General features: G+C 44.9%; 1 protein-coding gene across 3 annotated transcripts in view; it reads left to right on the plus strand.

The window, feature by feature from the left end:
* Nucleotides 1-2,508: 2,508 nt before the first annotated feature.
* Nucleotides 2,509-19,595, plus strand: part of DAPK1 (death associated protein kinase 1) — a 193,887-nt gene continuing 176,800 nt past the window's right edge. For 2 of the 3 annotated variants that reach the window (XM_077299560.1, XM_077299570.1), the window contains exons 1-2: nt 2,613-2,763; nt 8,705-8,861. In XM_077299560.1, the coding sequence (XP_077155675.1) occupies nt 8,800-8,861 (62 nt within the window). In that variant the 5' untranslated portion in view covers nt 2,613-2,763; nt 8,705-8,799. Of the gene's footprint in view, nt 2,764-8,704; nt 8,862-19,595 lie in introns of all 3 variants that reach the window. The other variant, XM_077299572.1, reaches the window with a different exon arrangement.

The raw sequence follows: 19,595 nt of genomic DNA on the forward strand, positions 1-19,595 counted from the left end.
GCTGGGCCTGGTATTCCTCCCAGCTGAGGGCCTGCACCATCTCTCCTTCCTGGGTCGCCACCCCGGGGAACCCCATAAAGTAAGACCCGGGGTTCACCCAGCGGCACACCGTGCGCTCGGCATAAACTGCGCCCGGCAGGGTGACTGGTACGATCGGGGCCTTTAGAAGGTGTTCCATGCCGGTGGCCTGGTCCCAGGGAAGGAGGTGCTGGAGTCGGTAGGTCCCAGGGGGAGGTGGCGCTGCAACTAGGCCTATCAGCAGGTCCTCTGCTAATGGGGCAGGGTCGGCGAGCTTACCGGCCGGTGCAACGTCCTCCCGCGCCGCTGGCTCCGCTGGTGGTGACATCGGTGGAGACGTCGGCAGCAACCCGAGCAGCGGTGCAGGGACCGAGGTCAGGGGATGCTCCGCTGGCGTTCCCTGGGATGCAGTCTTGGCCTCCACCCGCAGCTGGAGAAGTTGTTCAATCAGGTCCTCCATCTCGAGTTGCAGGAGATCCGCACCGGCTGTAGAGACGGGGCCGCTACGCTCCTCCGGGTAGTTGGGGGAGTTCTCCACTTCAACCCCACATTCTGAGTCCGAGCGGTCGGCCATCTCATCCTCCACGTGGGTCACTTCCTGGTCTTTTTCCCGCTCTCTCCTTCATGGGCGGTTTCGTTTTCTCTGCCTCCGCCCACCATTGAGAATCAGGAGGCGGATCTCGGCTGCTGACGGACACGTCCTCACGGTGCAATAATATTTAGACTGGGCGGCCATTGTCTTTCGCGCTCTCCAGCTCGTTTACGCCCACTTCACGCCCCTCTTCTTCTCCGGCACTCTTCTTAGCACTGTAATGGCGGCGGTTTTGGCGGGAACCTTTTGGCGGTGATGGCAATGCACAGTCTTTGCAATAAATCACAGTTTAAGCACAGTTCAATCACAGTTCTAAGGCACACATGACCTGATTCTTCAGGCTTAAGTAGATCCTGTTCGTGACGCCAAGTTTGAAGCGCCCCCAGACGCAGGGCCGCGGGGTACCCGGTACCGGGCCTCTCTGGCTCAGTTCTGGGGTCGTCACGGTGGCTAGACCCGGTCCGTGACCCTGCTAAGGGGAGTCCAATGAAAGTTGTAAATGGTGGTGCGTGGTGCAGTTCGCGGTGAATAACAAGGACACAGGGTTGCAGTCTCTTTACCTCTTTACTGAAGGCTTCAAGGTCCTCAATCCAGAGTACGGTTAACAGGGCTGTCTGAGACCGGCCGGTCCGATGGCACCTCCAGAGTTCCCTTTGCAGGTGTAAATCGGTGCCTACCTTCTAGCGCCTGTGTGTTGTAGTACCTCCCTGCTGAGCACCACAGGATAGTCCTCACAACTGTTGTGTCTGTTTCTGATGTTCTTTCCCACAACTTATGTCTGTTCTGATGTTCTTCTCCGTCCCCCAGATGATATGGATAGGACGCACCCGTATGACGGGTAGGCCTGGAGTTCTTCCGGGACCCTAGCGTCGCCCCTCTCCCACAATTGCCCCCTATGTCTGCTTAGGTGATTTTGGTGAGACAGCCCGCCTATAATTAACTGTCCTGCCTCTGTTTGAAGTAAGGCTTGGAGCCCAATACTTCCTCGGCGTTCCGGCCACCGGCTACGCGCCTTAGTAGGATGTTGCCTCGATCTTACAGCACGACTCCTACTGGTGTTATCTCCTTTCTGCTTTGATCTCGTTTCTCACTCTCCACAATAAACCTCGCTTCTTGTCCTTTCTTGAGATACCGCCGCGATGTAGTGCAGGCGCGGTTCCTTAACGTTCTTTCCTGTTTGCTAGGCCTCTGTCAGGATCCCACCCCTGACAGAGACCCCCCTGAATCTTCCCCTGCAACACCCTCTGCCACAGGATGTTGCCTGGTTCCAACCAGGGGGGATTATTGCCAGCTCTTCCTCCAGCACATGGTCAGGAGTATGACCAGGAGGAGATACTGAGGGGCAGACAGTGAAGTTATCATTAGGGGGGATTATTGTCAGCTCTACCATCCAGCACATGGTGATGAGTATGACCATGTGGAGATACCGAGGGGCAGACAGTGAGGTTATCATTAGGGGGGATTCTTGCCAGCTCTACTGTCAAGCACACGGTCAGGCGTATGACCAGGAGGAGATACCGAGGGGCAGACAGTGAGGTTATCATTAGGGGGGATTATTGCCAGCTACACCATCCAGCACATGGTCAGGAGTGTGACCAGGAGGAGATACTGAGGGGCAGACAGTGAGGTTATTATTAGGGGGGATTATTGCCAGCTCTACCATCCAGCACATGGTGAGAAGTATGACCAGGAGGAGATACTGAGGGGCAGAGAGTGAGGTTATTATTAGGGGGGATTATTGCCAGCTCTACCACCCAGCACATGGTGAGGAGTATGACCAGGAGGAGATACTGAGGGGCAGAGAGTGAGGTTATTATTAGGGAGGATTATTGCCAGCTCTACCACCCAGCTCACGGTGATGAGTATGACCAGGAGGAGATACAGAGGGGCAGACACAGTGAGGTGAGGTTGTGTCAGTCTCTCAGTGTACCTGCCTCACTCCCTCAGCCCTCCCCTTCAGACACACCGCCTCCTCCTCCCTCCTCCCCGCCTCCTCCAGGCTGTGCACTCCCCGGCAGCTCTGCTGGCTGCTGGTGTCAGCTCGGTGGACCGCACGGCAGGGAAGACATTGCACCTCTGGACTGGCCTCTTGTGGTGCCGGAGCATTGTCTCTCGGTGTGTGCTGCAGCCCCATGGCGCCCCGGCATTATCTGGTAAGCGCCCTTTCTCCTGCTCTCCGCTTCCCTTGTTGCCGTTTCTGCCTCGGTGATTGGGAAGAAGGGGCAGGCTCCTATCTATTGGCACTGATAGGAAAGGCTGGGCTTTATTGTAGAGCAGAGCCTGTATGCACCCCACCATGATAGGGTGTTGTGGGGGGCAGCTGTGCCTGAGCTGTTATGGGGGTCCTGCAGATGGTGGGTACTGATAATTGGCAATATGGGGCTCAGTACTGTGGTCCTGATCACTGCTGGCTGATACTGCTGGTCTGATTGGCTTGTCATTGGCAGTAGCATTGTAGGACAGTAGTGTGATCACAGCCCATACATGAATGGGGCATGTACTGCGGAGCCACACACATCCACACACACATCCAGGGGTGGGCGTCCTCATGGAGAAAGGGGGTCATGTACACTTCACCCCCAAGAAGTGAGCCCTCCAGGACAAGCTGAATAATAATCGCCATATTACGCTCTCAGTGACTGTCCTAAAGATACCCGGTGGACCATGTGGGTTTTACAATTTTCTGTTAAAATTTTCTTTTTGTCTGACGTTAATGAAAAAAAGTTTTCTATACAGATCATATAAATTTTAGTCCCAACTTTTTCAGTATAAGACCGCAATCACGGATGCAGCTTTCCTGGTTGTTGTTTTTTTTTTTTGTCAGATTTTTGTGTCAAAACGTATCTTGCCTTTAGTATCTGTTCCGAAAATGTGTGATTCAAGCCAAACACAAATGACTTTTAACTGTAGGGTATGGGCAGATTTGTCCGTCGCCCCCACCTAACCTGCCGTAGAATGTGCCCTATGTGCAGGTTTCTGCCGCAGAATGTGCAGGTTTCTGCCGCAGAATGTGCAGGTTTCTGCCGCAGAATGTGCAGGTTTCTGCCGCAGAATGTGCAGGTTTCTGCCGCAGAATGTGCAGGTTTCTGCCGCAGAATGTGCAGGTTTCTGCCGCAGAATGTGCAGGTTTCTGCCGCAGAATCTAAAAAATACTCGGAGGACCCCCGAGCATGCTCGGGAAAATCTCGAGTAACGAGTATATTCCCTCATCACTAGCTTTCACCTACTGTAAATCTACATGTAGTAAGTGCTGATTTTGTGGTAGATTTGTCAGGGGGGCTTATTACCTTACATAGGGGTTCCCCCAAGAGTATAATGTTGGGAAATTTGTGGAAGGAGTAATAAGACCCCCAAAAATCCCGGTAAGAAATATATCCCTACAAACGTAACTGTGACTACTTGTAGGGCATTGGGAGGAACAAATATAAATTCACAGCGACAGAATTAAAAATAAATAGGCAAATATGAAATGTTCGATGGAAAGCTTGGTTGAAGCTAAGTAAACACATTAATCTTACATTTAGTTTTAAGTGTTTGATGACAAACAATGTTGTGGCCCAGAATTTGGCACTAAAGTGAAATTTATCCTGGGAAAGCTGGGTGGATCCTGGGAAAGCTGGGTAAGTAAAGAAAAAAAAAAGAGTATTAGTCATTCAGTCTTTTGATTCAGCCAAGAAAACACAACATATGATTCTTGTTTTTCTTTAATTTTACATATCGTGGTGATTTGGATGTCTCGATTGCCTGCCAGTGTTCCAAAACACAAAAACAAGGACAATTTTGAGACGTTCCCGCCATTCTGGCTTATTACTTCTGGAAGCTCAGCTGGGGCAATGCACATCTCTGTGACTTCAAAACAAAATCAGCTTGAAGGAAGTGAAACTCTTTTCTGCGTTGTGGTTCGCCATTTTCTGCCTATGTAAAACATGAACATAGTTTGCATTGTTTGTCTATATACACATTCTAGCCTGAGAGTAATGGGGATTTTCTACAGTATCAGCAGAGATTATAAAGAGAGGTAAAGTTACGGCTGCTGGGAAATGCCATCAGACATCCTGGCTAGGACACATTTGGCATAGAACTAGTTCCACCATGTCACCATCTCTTGCTCGTCTCATCACCCACTTTATCGAATTTTTTGGGGGGCTGTGGATTCCTTCACTTTTCTACGCAGTTTCACCTGATCTGAACAATGAGGTTGTTTTTCTAAAAAATCTGTGGCAGGTTATTCATGTCCCATTGATCAATGATTGAAATTGCTGTTAGCCCAAATATGAAGTCTGGAGCAGAATCTACTTTTTGGCCCCCCGATAAATCAGCGAAACGCGCGTCGAGTTGCTTGTGTGTTAAGGCTGGCCCTTTTCCACCATGTCCACAGGTAGTTGGGTATTTGTGTGTTTTGCATAACCATTGATTACTGTTAGATACCCTACATACATTTTATGGATTCCCATCACACATTGTTTTCCTATGGTCATTTGACCTGGGTACATTATTGTAGGACATCTCGGTTAGTTGGGCCTCAATTTGAGGCTTCCTACATTGTTTTTTCGGGATTTATCAGCAGGGATTTTTTTTATTATCATGTTTGGATCCATCTATGTATATATGTATGCCATATCCAGTCAATTATATGCATTAGGGATTTTTAATATATTTATTATTAAATGTGATAAATATCTCATACTTTGTGTGGCATTTCTTTTCAAGGGTCCAGTTGGCTGATTTATAGGTTTCCCATCTTTTTAATTCCCCCATAAAAGTGTTGGAGGAAAAATTCAGCCAACCCGACCTATATTATTCAGTTTTGGACAAAGTTGGAAAAAGCAAACACATTTCTTACTATGCATCGCAACAACGTTACAGGTCGTCTCTCATTCTTTACTTGACCTGTTCAGAAATGGATATCATGTAGAACCTCAAAAGAATACATCAAGTATATGGATAAAGGTTTCTTTTATAGTGTATTGTTACACCCAAGGCTTATAATGGATGGAGTGTTATTTCGAGGTACCAAACATGTAAAGTGATATCAGCGGTTTCAGACAACGCCTGACTAATGTCTATGGGAGCATTAAGGCCTTATACCTCCCTATCAGAACTATCTGTAGGGACATTCTGACTACTGTAAATGTCAGCCATAGTTGGCCATGCTAATACAAACTGTTAAAGAGAGGCCAAAACAAGCAAGGATTGATTACAGGGCTGCAGTGGTGATGTCCCGTCTACAAGACGTGGCCGCTGCAGTCAATCACTGGCCTCAGAAGTCTGGTGCCATCAACCTCTGTACCACTGCTGAGACCAATGATTGGCTGCAGCGGTCATATGTTGTGGATGGGTCATAACCACTGTAGCCCCATAAACAAAGACTGGTAGGGACATTGTAAGGTGATTCTACAGGTAGGCAATATTTACAGTTGTGCTCAAAAGTTTACATACCCCGGCAGAATTTTTGTTTTCTTGGCCTTTTTTCAGAGAATATGAATGATAACACCAAAACTTTTTCTCCACTCATGGTTAGTAGTTGGGTGAAGCCATTTATTGTCAAACTAATGTGTTTTCTCTTTTTAAATCATAATGACAACTCAAAACATCCAAATGACCCTGATCAAAAGTTCACATACCCCATTTCTTAATACCATGTATTGCCCCCTCTAACATCAATGACAGGTTGAAGTCTTTTGTGGTAGTTGTGGATGAGGTTCTTTATTTTCACAGATGGTAAAGCTGTCCACTCTTCTTGGCTAAAAGCCTCCATTTCCTGTAAATTCCTGGGTTGTCTGGCATGAACTACGAGCTTGAGATCTCCCCAGAGTGGCTGAATGATGTTGAGGTTAGGAGACTGAGATGGCCACTGCAGAACCTTCACTTTGTTCTGCTGTAGCCAATGACAGGTCAACTTGGCCTTGTGTTTTGGATCGTTGTCATGTTGGAATGTCCAAGTACATCTCATGCGCAACTTCCAGGCTGATGAGTGCAAATTTGCCACCAGTATTTGCTGATAACGTGCTGCATTCATCTTTCCTTCAAGTTTCCTGTGCCTTTGTAGCTCACACATCCTCAAAACATCAGCGATCCACCTCCATGCTTTACAGTAGGAATGGTGTTCCTTTTATCATAGACCTTGTTGACCTCTCTCCAAATGTAACGTTTATGGTGTGGCCAAAAAGTTCAATTTTGGTCTCATCACTTGAAATTTCCTTGTTCCAGAAGTTTTGAGGCTTGTCTCTGCGCTGTTTTGCGTATTATAGGCGAGATGCTTTGTGGCATTTGCGCAGTAATGGCTTTCTTCTGGCAACTCGACCATGCAGCCCATTTTTCTTCAAGTGTCTCCTTATTGTGCATCTTGAAACAGCCACACCGCTAGTTTTCAGAGAGTCCTGTATTTCAGCTGATGTTATTTGTTGGTGTTTTTTTGCATCTCAAACAACTTTCCTGGCAGTTGTGGATGACATTTTTGTTGGTCTACCTGATCGTGGTTTTGCTTCTACAGAGCCCCTGATTTTCCAGTTGTTAATCATAGTTTGAACGCTGCTGACTGGCATTATCAATTCATCGGATATCTTTTTGTATCCCTTTCCCGTTTTATACAGTTCAACTACTTTTTCCTGTAGATCCGTTGACAGTTCTTTTGCTTTCCCCATGACTCACAATCCAGAAACGTCAGTGGCTGGATGAAAGATGCAAGAGTCTGTCTGGATCCCAGAAACTCACACAACTTTTATGCACACACACTGATTATAAGCAAACAGGTCACAGGTGAGGATGTTACCTTTACTAGCCATTTAAACCCATTTGTGTCAACTTATGTTATCAGGCCAAAATCACCAGGGTATGTGAACTTTTGATCAGGGTCATTTGAATGTTTTGCATTGTCATTATGATTTAAAAAGAGAAAACACAGTAGTTTGAGAATAAATGGCTTCACCCAACCACTAACCATGAGTGGAGAAAAAGTTTTGGTGTTATTGTTCATATTCTCTGAAAAAAGACCAAGTAAGCAAAAATTCTACCCGGGTATGTAAAGTTTTGAGCACAACTGTATTTTGTTATTTTCCACTATTGCCTGCCTTTTTTCTAATTCTATTTCATTTCGTAAAACCCCTATTATAAAAAGGTATGTCGCTACAAGCCTCCCCAAGATGTTCCAAAAAGATCCTTTTCTGGCATTTATCGCGTCAATGAGGGGGGCACGTTGCGAGGGTTCCTGGCTGCATACTCCTAATATAGTGTTCAAATATAATGTGATCAGAGGCTAAGCCCTGCATTATATAATGTACCATATGTTTCCACTACCAATTCTAGTGCCAGAATGATTGAAGGATATTTTATTTTTCAAAAACATATATATGTGTGTGTGTGTGTTAGGCTAAGTTCACATTAGTGTTTCTGTGCGCAGCGTATCATCTGCATGCACAAACGCATGCCAAAACGCATGCAAAAGCATGCCTGCGCATCATCTTGTGCATGACGCAAACGAAAATGCTGCATATACAAGCCTTTAAATGCGTCTTTCCATGCGTTTGCGTTTTTTATGCGCATGGTGGAGGCGGTGACATCATTTTCTGGACATGCGCAGTCCAAAGTACGCATGCGTATAGAACGCATTCGTACGAATGTCATTGCTTACCAATGCGCTTCCATAGACAATGCGTTTTTTTGCCGCACTCATCTGCAATCGTCCGGATGATTGCGCAATATTAGACGCCTCAAAAAATGCAACATGTTCCGTTTGCCGGACCTCGCCGCACACCTCAAAACGACACATGCGTACGCATCCGCAAGCGAACGCATGCAAAAACATGTCTCTGCGTACACCATGTTAAAGAAATGTACACAGGACACATGCGGATCGATGGGGATCGTACGCTGCGCACACAGACACAAATGTGAACCCGGCCTTAGCCATCCTCAGTAGTGTCCAACCCTAAGACGTATTCTGCAACTGTGGATAACCATGAAACTGACTCTCCATGTATGTATCAGAAATGTGATTGGTTAGAGTGAGCAGGCCACTGCTGACAGTCACCATTTATTTGTACTCTGTGTGTATGAGAATGCCATATATTGATATTGGCTTCTTTTTCTGTACAGGAAATGTAGATGTCCAATGATCTCAGCTTTCTGACTGGGTTGTGATGACTTCCAGGTGTCTAAAAAAGTGGACGTGTATAGAGCATTGAGCCGCCATGACAGTGTTCAGACAGGAAAACCTGGAGGATTATTATGACATCGGAGAAGAGCTTGGAAGGTAAGCGGCAGCCGTTGTGTGCAGGAGTGGGACGGGATGAGGACTGCTTATTTTGACGGACAGTTCTCTTTTATGCGGCCACCGTGCTAAATATGTATAATTATAATTACACTTTCTGCTGGTAATAGGAGGGCTGTTAACCAATGCTAAGCTATACTCAGGCGTAAATTATATACTAGGCTCCAGCTGTAAACCACTTGTGACTCACTGTGTTACTCCGAAAATGACCTTTATTTTTATTTTCTGCACTGTTCGTTGATGTGGGAATATAATTCTGATTATAAAAAAATGTGACATTAGGGAGAAAGGGCTATCCCTTCCAATAGTTTATATATAATGAATGTACCTATGTGCGTAATGGATTCTGTACTGGTTTTGTATTGTAAATGATTGACCCTTGCAGGTACGTGGGTACTGGCGTATTTCCGGTATACGTATGATGGCAGTGCATACATTTTATAGCACCACTAAGGCTACGTTCACATTTGCATTGTGCGCCGCAGCGTCGGCGACGCAACGCACAACGCAAACAAAAACGCAGCAAAACGCATGCACAACGCTGCGTTTTGCGACGCATGCGTCCTTTTTTTGCTTGATTTTGGACGCACAAAAAATGCAACTTGTTGCGTCCTCTGCGCCATGACGCGTGCGCCGCAGGGACGCATGCGTCGCAAAACGCAAGTGCAACGCATGTCCATGCGCCCCCATGTTAAATATAGGGGCGCATGACGCATGCGGCGACGCTGCGGCGCCCGACGCTGCGGCGCAGAACGCTAATGTGAACGTTAGTTAAGACTTTGTCTAGCTCTCATGTGATGCTTTATTACAAGGGTATGTGCACACGGCATCTTTTTTAGGTGGATTCTGTGTGAAATAACGCTGCAAAACCACCATAAACATAAAAAACAATGCACAGCAATGTAAAAATGAAATTGCTGTGCAGGTTTATTTTTTTGTTACTTCTTTTTACCACTTCAGGGTTCAGAAGCTGTGACGCGTATGAAAGACGTAAAATGTATATTCTTCAGGCCGCTTAGTTTGGACGCCACCTGCTCTTTACAGTTGAAAGTAGACGTAGCCACGACAAAATACGCCGGCTAAACCCCAGCCGTCAGAATGCTCTTAGTGCGTCTTTTAGGGCCCATACACATGCGATATCTCTGAGCATATGGCCTGTATCACAGTGATCAGCACCTTAGTACAGAGCTGCTCAGGCTTTGTCAGGTGCCAAATGGAGGCCCATCCTTCCATGTTTTTCCTTATGTAATCGAAAAATAGAATTAATAGCATAAGGGCTGTAATATTAACCATAGCAAGTCCAACTGCAGATTTTGAGGGCATCCGCATGAATGAAGTCATGTGACAAGACATTTAAAAGCAATTTCAGTATTAGTTTCAATTGCGACTGGTTTTTGGTGCCGAGTTTTTTCCCAGTTCAGGTAAATGGAGCGAAACACTTGATTAAGTCAGAAAATATAGGACATACTGTCGTTTTCATTAAAAATAAATCAACCTACCGTGAAAAGGTGCATTGTTTTTTACCATATTGGATGAAGTGAGCTTTTACAAAATGCATTCATGACAACAGCACATCTGGCGGCTGCGGTAAGTAACCACAGGGGCTAAAAAGCACCAAATCTGAGCACCCCTGAAGAGATCACTGCGGAGTATGAGACTATCAAATGTCCTCCTTAGCATCTGCTTCACACTCCATCATTACTATGGTTGGGTGGGGTGACACCAGTAAGAAATCTGCCCTTTGCACCAGTGACGGTGACTATAATTTGCATGTGATGTATGCGACTATGACTGCTGATCAGTTTCACATGAAATACACTAAATAGATAACGGTGGGGAGAGGGATGTCAGCAGGTGGCTTCCCTACCCCATAGCTCACACTACAGTAGTCACATAACAATGGATGGGATTCTTCGCTTACAATAGGTCTCATCTACTTTACTTTATTTTCAGCCCCACCAGACAGAGACCAATTACTGAAGCCCCCCACAGCCCCACTAAATAACTAGCAATTGCATATGGATGCCAATGGCACAGTCATTAATGTCTCTCATGTCTTCTGAAGCCCAGTATATATGAACACTGACCTACATCAGTGAAAGTCTACGGCTTCCCAGACATCCAATATAGTGCATTACTTTTTTAGGGATTAATGTGCTAAAGGAGAACATATGTTTCACTTAAAGTTGTCTGCTCAGGTGGCAGAATTGTTTCTTGTAGCATAGAAAACAGTAAAAAATCATTGTTGACCACCCAACAAGTGGAACACAATGCGTTTTTTGAGACTGAATCCAGCAGAAGTAGTGTCAGTCCTTTCTTTATATTTCCCACTCCTTATCAATCTTTTTGTCTTTAGCTGATATAACTGCATTAAAAATGGCATGTGTAAATCCAGCCTTAGAATGCCACCAGTTTGAAAGTCTTTATTGAGGTCTTCTGATGTTCCAGACACTTTCTGTAGCCATGTTGTGTGAATGTCTTACAAATCCCAATGAAATATGATCTTACTATGAGAATTATTACCTTGAAGGTGCTTCCTTGCAAGATCTTTTTAGACCGATCTTACAGATGACATTGGCCGGAGTTTGTTTCTTACACCCACAAATATTTTGTCAGGATCAAACCAATTTTCATTTGACTTACTAGTTATGGTGGTCCTAACATAAAACCTTTTTGTTCCGAATAATAGTTGCCTTTCAGATATCTTTCAAATGCCTTTTATATTGTAATTGACAGACACATTTTTCACATGTAGGAACAATTTTAAGGCCGTCATACACATACACGACGTGTATGTGGGCCTCTCGACTCTCCTCTTACATCATCTTTGGGGGGGAGTGAAGGCTTGGGCTATTAATGCCATTTTCTTGTACGTTTTACTGCAATTTGCCATATTTGTGTTGTGTAGAAAGTTTAGGACTATTGCTGTTTGTGTTGTCGAAAGTTTAGGACTATTGCTGTTTTACATGTGTTTTCTTACAATATTTTCTTATTTCACTTCCTAAGCTTCAATAAGTGGCATCATGCTATTGAGACTTTGCAGGTGACTGATAAGGTGTCTGCTGTATCTGCTCAAGTTTGAGCTTTGTTAGAGTATAAAGTTTGGGCAGAAATGGGGCAGCACAGTGGCGCAGTGGTTAGCACTGCAGCCTTGCAGCGCTGGAGTCCTGGGTCCAAACCCCACCAAGGACAACATCTGCAAAGAGTTTGTATGTTCTCTCCGTGTTTGTGGGGTTTCCTCCTGGTACTCCAGTTTCCTCCCACATTCCAAAGACATACTGATAGGGAATTTAGATTGTGAGCCCCAACGGGGACAGCGATGATAATGTGTGCAACCTATAAAGCGCTGCGGAATATGTTAGTGCTATATAACAAAAAAATAAATAAAAGACTATAAAAAAGAAAGTGTTCAGGCTGGCAAGAATCTCATCCATGTAAGCAGGTACAAGGACAAGTACGCTGATCTTTATTTCTGTGTAGCATTGCATTTGTGAAAAACATATTTTAAAGAACAATTGTAGCAAAAATGAATACAATTTTTTTGGTCATAATTATTTATTCAGACGGAGCTCGTAGTAAAAACTCCCAAAAAGTAGTGTGAACCAAAATTTCGTGGCGTTGCCTAGAGCAACCCCTTTCAGATTGTGCCTGCCCCCTCAAGCGAACAGCTGATTTTACTAAGAGAAGACTTGCCTGGCCAGATAATCTCTGGCATGGTCCAATGATTAGTTAATTTCCATAATACATTTCTATAAATTGCTTCAATAACTGCTAACTAATGCTTTGTGGCCTGCTGGGAAAATGATGATCTGGAAGAAATGAACTTGCATGTACTTTGCACTTGTTTTATTGAAGCACATTTTTGTCTTTGAATCCGGGCTATTTCTTATTAACGGTTATTGCATAATGTTGAATGAATAAACGAGTGCGGAGTGTGATAGTGTTTTACAGCACAGGTATAAATGTTGCATAAATCTGCTATCAATAGGTAATAGGACATGCTTCAGTGCCCTGTGCCTTGTCTGAAAGAATGGCAAGTGTCCCCTAGCTGGACAACCTCCACTGATGGCAAGCAGATCATGGGTGTCTCTATACGTTGGAATAAGTTGTTTATGCCAAGGCAAATTACATATTTTTCAGTTATTTATTGCATTCAATAGATAACCATATTCAGAGCAACAACAACAAATAAAAGCTGCGTTTTGCAGTAGATCTCCACTATGGCTGATATTATGGAGACTAGGACAGTTCCTGGGTTTGTCCTGAGAGGAAAGCCATTTTCTGATTTAGTTATGTTTGCCAATGTTCCTATTATGACTACTCTGAGCCATTGAGTATAGTAAATGTATGAGGACACGCTACTTGCTGTACTAAATAGTGTGCAAATAGCTTAAAACAGTTGTCCACTACTCAGACAATCCCTTCTCTACCACTGTTTCCATCAAGTTACATAATAACAGCTATACTTTGGTGTTGGCACTGTTCCAGAGGTGTCGGCACTGGCTCTCCCAGGACTCTCGTGACATTGTCACGCAATCCCTGCAGCCAGTCGGCAGCCTCTCTGCTCTCCTCTCCTTTAGACATAATTAATATCTGGAGGTAGTGAGAGCAGCCGCGGCTCTTCCTCTGGAGGTCTAGTTTGTCCGAAAGAGGGGAGAGTGTAGAGGCTGCTGATTTTCTGCACTGGTAAGTATGGCCGATTATTATTTTACTTGGAGGAAACCGTGATTGAGAAGCGGTTGTCCAAGTAGTGGTCAACTACTTTAATTCACAGATGCAGATGTAAAATATTCTTTTAAAGAATAAGTTTAATGTAATGGAAATTCTTACAGATTTTTCAGTGAATTAATGTACGAGGCAGGTGGATGAGATATCTGAAATATTAGCCATGTGCTGTGGAAACGTTCTTAACGGAAATGACCCACTGTGCATCATCTTGAATGGTTAGTCGCTTCAACAAACTGCAAAAATCAATAGAACAAGCAAATATAAGAAATTGTAATATATCTTATCGGCAAAATGTTTTTTTTTCCTGAGTCACTTCTTCTCCTGCCTTTTGAACTTGCCATTCACTATGAAAGACAGATTGTCTGCTCATTTAGGGATCATATTACAGCTGCCTATTGAAATCTATGAAGGGGGCACATGTTTAAAGAGAGAAGCCCAGGCTCCAGTAGACTCCTTCTATTGCTTTCTATATACTTTTTCGCTCATCCTAGAGCTTTATTCACAGCTACACTGCTTAGTAATGCTGTTTGATGTCCTATATGCTGCTGCACCTGAACAAGAGCGAGTATATGCAGAGGGTAAAACTGGTGAAATATGCAGGGCAAGAGTCATATAGCCAAACCTAGTGCTCTACATCATGTAACAGAAGGTATCAAAGGAAAAATCTTCTTTATTGATCTTGACATATAAAATTAAAACTGTGACTTTTTGGGCCCAGATGACCTTTGTCGAGCAGTAAATTAGAAAAATGACATACACCTACACATATGATGCTATATAAGGTCCAAGATTAATTGGCCGCTCCTCACTCCTCCTTCTGGTTTCACCTCCGTTGCAATGGGAACGCTAAGCAAACATAATAAATAACATTACAAAGAGCATTCAAATCATAAAATCACGTACAATTAAAATTGTCAAGACAATATAATCATGTGTACATATACAGTTAGGTCCATATATATTTGGACAGAGACAACATTTTTCTAATTTTGGTTATGGACATTACCACAATGAATTTTAAACAAAACAATTCAGATGCAGTTGAAGTTCAGACTTTCAGCTTTCATTTGAGGGTATCCACATTAAAATTGGATGAAGGGTTTAGGAGTTTCAGCGCCTTAACATGTGCCACCCTGTTTTTAAAGGGACCAAAAGTAATTGGACAATTGACTCCAAGGCTATTTCATGGACAGGTGTGGGCAATCCCTTCATTATGTCATTCTCAATTAAGCAGATAAAAGGCCTGGAGTTGATTTGAGGTGTGGTGCTTGCATTTGGAAGGTTTTGCTGTGACGTAAATATGCGGTCAAAGGAGCTCTCCATGCAGGTGAAACAAGCCATCCTTAAGCTGCGAAAACAGAAAAAACCCATCCGAGAAATTGCTACAATATTAGGAGTCGAAAAATCTACAGTTTGGTACATCCTGAGAAAGAAAGCACTGGTGAACTCATCAATTCAAAAAGACCTGGGCGCCCACCGAAGACAACAGTGGTGGATGATCGCAGAATAATCTCCATGGTGAAGAGAAACCCCTTCACAACAGCCAACCAAGTGAACAACACTCTCCAGGAGGTCGGCGTATCAATATCCAAATCTACCATAAAGAGAAGACTGCATGAAAATAAATACAGAGGGTTCACTGCACGGTGCAAGCCACTCATAAGCATCAAGAATAAAAAGGCTAGACTGAACTTTGCTAAAAAACATCTAAAAAACCCAGCACAGTTCTGGAAGAACATTCTTTGGACAGATGAAACCAAGATCAACCTCTACCAGAATGATGTAAAGAGAAAAGTATGGCGAAGGCGTGGTACAGCTCATGATCCAAAGCATACCACATCATCTGTAAAACACGGCGGAGGCAGTGTGATGGCTTGGGCATGCATGGCTGCCAGTGGCACTGGGTCACTAGTGTTTATGGATGATGTGACACAGGACAGAAGCAGCCGAATGAATTCTGAGGTATTCAGAGCCATACTGTGTGCTCAGATCCAGCCAAATGCAGCCAAACTGATTGGTCGTCGTTTCATACTACAGATGGACAATGACCCAAAACATAAAGCCAAAGCAACCCAGGAGTTTATTAAAGCAAAGAAGTGGACTATTCTTGAATGACCAAGTCAGTCACCTGATCTCAACCCAATTGAGCAGCATTTCACTTGTTAAAGACTAAACTTCAGACAGAAAGGCCCACAAACAAACAGCAACTGAAAACCACCGCAGTGAAGGCCTGGCAGAGAATCAAAAAGGAGGAAACACAGCGTCTGGTGATGTCCATGAGTTCAAGACTTCAGGCAGTCATTGCCAACAAAGGGTTTTCAACCAAGTACTAAAAATGAACATTTTATTTAAAATTATTGAATCTGTCCAATTACTTTTGGTCCCTTTAAAAACAGGGTGGCACATGTTAAGGAGCTGAAACTCCTAAACCCTTCATTCAAGTTTAATGTGGATACCCTCAAATGAAGGCTGAAAGTCTGAACTTCAATTGCATCTGAATAGTTTTTTTTTTTAATTTGTTATGGTAATGTCTATAACCAAAATTAGAAAAATGCTGTCTCTGTCCAAATATATATGGACCTAACTGTACATACCCAGATGTTTTTAGGGTAGCTCCCATCTAAATATATACACAGAAAAATCCTTCTGCAATTGCAAATTTTGCTGTGTAAGGATCATGACCAATTTATACTTTTAAAAAAATTGCATATTGTTTACATATATTAATCTATTAAAAAATGCAGCAGTGACGGTGTATCGCCATTTTTAAAGTAGCTGGAAGATGACACCATAAACGATCAGTTGTACATTGATCCACTCAGGGTGTTAAAACTATGATAATTGCTGTTGATGGACTTTACCACATGGCTATAGCCACAACAGTTTTATGCCTGAAGGAGATTCAGCTGCAATCAAATTATTATTATTATTTATTATTATAGTTCCATTTATTCCATGGCGCTTTACATGTGAGGAGGGGTATACCGTATATACTCGAGTATAAGCCGACCCGAGTATAAGCCGACCCCCCTAATTTTGCCACAAAAAACTGGGAAAACTTATTGACTCGAGTATAAGCCTAGGGTGGAAAATGCAGCAGCTACCGGTGAATTTCAAAAATAAAAATAGATGCTCCATACTGTTCATTATGGCCCCATAGCTGTGCCATATAGTGCTCTGCACCATTATTGCCCCATAGCTGTGCCATATAGTGCTCTGCACCGTTCATTATTGCCCCATAGCTGTGCCATATAGTGCTCTGCACCATTATTGTCCCATAGCTGTGCCATACAGTGCTCTGCACCATTATTGCCCCATAGCTGTGCCATATAGTGCTCCGCACCATCCATTATTGCCCCATAGCTGTGCCATACAGTGCTCTGCACCATTATTGCCCCATAGCTGTGCCATATAGTGCTCTGCACCGTCCATTATTGCCCCATAGCTGTGCCATACAGTGCTCTGCACCATTATTGCCCCATAGCTGTGCCATACAGTGCTCTGCACCATTATTGCCCCATAGCTGTGCCATACAGTGCTCTGCACCATTATTGCCCCATAGCTGTGCCATACAGTGCTCTGCACCATTATTGCCCCATAGCTGTGCCATATAGTGCTCTGCACCATTATTGCCCCATAGCTGTGCCATATAGTGCTCTGCACCGTCCATTATTGCCCCATAGCTGTGCCATATAGTGCTCTGCACCATTATTGCCCCATAGCTGTGCCATACAGTGCTCTGCACCATTATTGCCCCATAGCTGTGTCATATAGTGCTCTGCACCATTATTGCCCCATAGCTGTGCCATATAGTGCTCTGCACCATTATTGCCCCATAGCTGTGCCATATAGTGCTCTGCACCATTACTGCCCCATAGCTGTGCCATATAGTGCTCTGCACCGTTGCCCCATAGCTGTGCCATACAGTGCTCTGCACCATTATTGCCCCATAGCTGTGCCATATAGTGCTCTGCACCGTCCATTATTGCCCCATAGCTGTGCCATACAGTGCTCTGCACCATTATTGCCCCATAGCTGTGCCATATAGTGCTCTGCACCATTACTGCCCCATAGCTGTGCCATATAGTGCTCTGCACCGTTGCCCCATAGCTGTGCCATACAGTGCTCTGCACCATTGCCCCATAGCTCTGCCATATAGTGCTCTGCACCGTCCATTATTGCCCCATAGCTGTGCTGCAATAAAAATAATAAAACACATACTCACCTCTCTTGCAGCTCCTCGGCGCCATCTTCCCGGCGTCTCCCTGCACTGACTGATCAGGCAGAGGGCGGCGCGCACACTATATGCGTCATCGCGCCCTCTGACCTGCACAGTCAGTGAGGAGAGAGAGAGACGCCGGGAAGATGGAGACAGCGCCCGGCGTGTGGAACGAGGACAGGTGAATATGCGATACTTACCTGCTCCCGGCGTCCCGCTCCTTCCCCCGGACAGCTGGTCTTCGGTGCCGCAGCCTCTTCCTCTATCAGCGGTCACCGGCACCGCTTCATTAGAGAAATGAATAGGCGGCTCCGCCCCTATGGGAGGTGGAGCAGCCTATTCATTTCTCTAATGAGCGGTCCCACGTGACCGCTCAGGGGAAGAGGCTGCTGCACCCGGAGACCGTGTGACAGGCAGGGGGAGCGACAGGAGCGCCGGGACTAGGTGAGTATGCATCAGCGCCCTCTCCCCCTCACCCGCCGACCCCACCGCCGACCGTGACTCGAGTATAAGCCGAGGGGGCACTTTCAGCCCAAAAATTTGGGCTGAAAATCTCGGCTTATACTCGAGTATATACGGTACATAATAAAAACAAGTACAATAATCTTAAACCATACAAGTCACAAGTTCACAACTGGTAGAGGAGGAGAGAGGACCCTGCCTGTGTGGGCTCACAATCTACAAGGGATGGGTGAGAATTCAGTAGGTGAGGATAGAGCTGGTCATGCAGTGGTTTGGTCGATCGGTGGTTACTGCAGGTTGTAGGCTTGTCGGAAGAGGTGGGTCTTCAGGTTCTTTTTGAAGATTTCGATGGTAGGCGAGAGTCTGATGTGTTGTGGTAGAGGGTTCCAGAGTAGGGGTGATACGCGAGAGAAATCTTGTATGCGATTGTGGGAAGAGGAGATAAGAGGGGAGTAGAGAAGGAGATCTTGTGAGGATCGGAGGTTGTGTGCAGGAAAGTACCGGGAGATGAGGTCACAAATGTATGGAGGAGACAGGTTGTGGATGGCTTTGTATGTCATGGTTAGGGTTTTGTACTGGAGTCTCTGGGTAATGGGGAGCCAGTGAAAGGATTGACAGAGGGGGGAGGCCGGGGAATAGCGGGGGGACAGGTGGATTAGTCTGGCAGCAGTGTTTAGAATAGATTGGAGGGGTGCCAGAGTGTTCGAGTGGTGGTGTTCAGGCCTAGAGCCATTGTAAGGCCACGTTCACACATTCAGTATTTGGTCAGTATTTTACCTCAGTATTTATAAGCCAAAGCCAGGAGTGGGTGATAAATACAGTAGTGGTGACGTGTTTCTATTATACTTTACCTCTGATTGTTCCACTCCTGGTTTTGGCTTAAAGATACTGATGTTAAATACTGGATGTGTGGACGTTGGACTGAGCTTTAGAGGGATAGTTCTGTTTACAATTTCTATTTTCATATAACTTAATAGGAAATTCTGAGTTGATAGGAGGGGTTTTGCTGTTTAGGACCTACCTCTGTGGTTCAGCATGGGGAAAGGTTAGGCCGGTTTCACAAATCCATGAAACACAGACCAGTTTCATATTGGTAAGAACAGGCCCAACTGCCAGGTCTCCCAACCTGAGCTAGCTGCTCTCGAGCAGTCAGCTTAGTTCGGTAGACTTGGCAGTCAGCCTCGGTCTTCCGCTGACAGAACAGTCTGTGTGAAACCTTCCTCACTCTGGAGGACCACAGTCCATTGATGTGAATAGGCAGTGTGTAATACCTAAATTCTCCACCGGTGGTGCTGCATTTGATTTCT

This window comes from Ranitomeya variabilis, chromosome 1 (assembly GCF_051348905.1).
Source record: "Ranitomeya variabilis isolate aRanVar5 chromosome 1, aRanVar5.hap1, whole genome shotgun sequence".
NCBI classification, from domain to species: Eukaryota; Metazoa; Chordata; class Amphibia; order Anura; family Dendrobatidae; genus Ranitomeya; species Ranitomeya variabilis.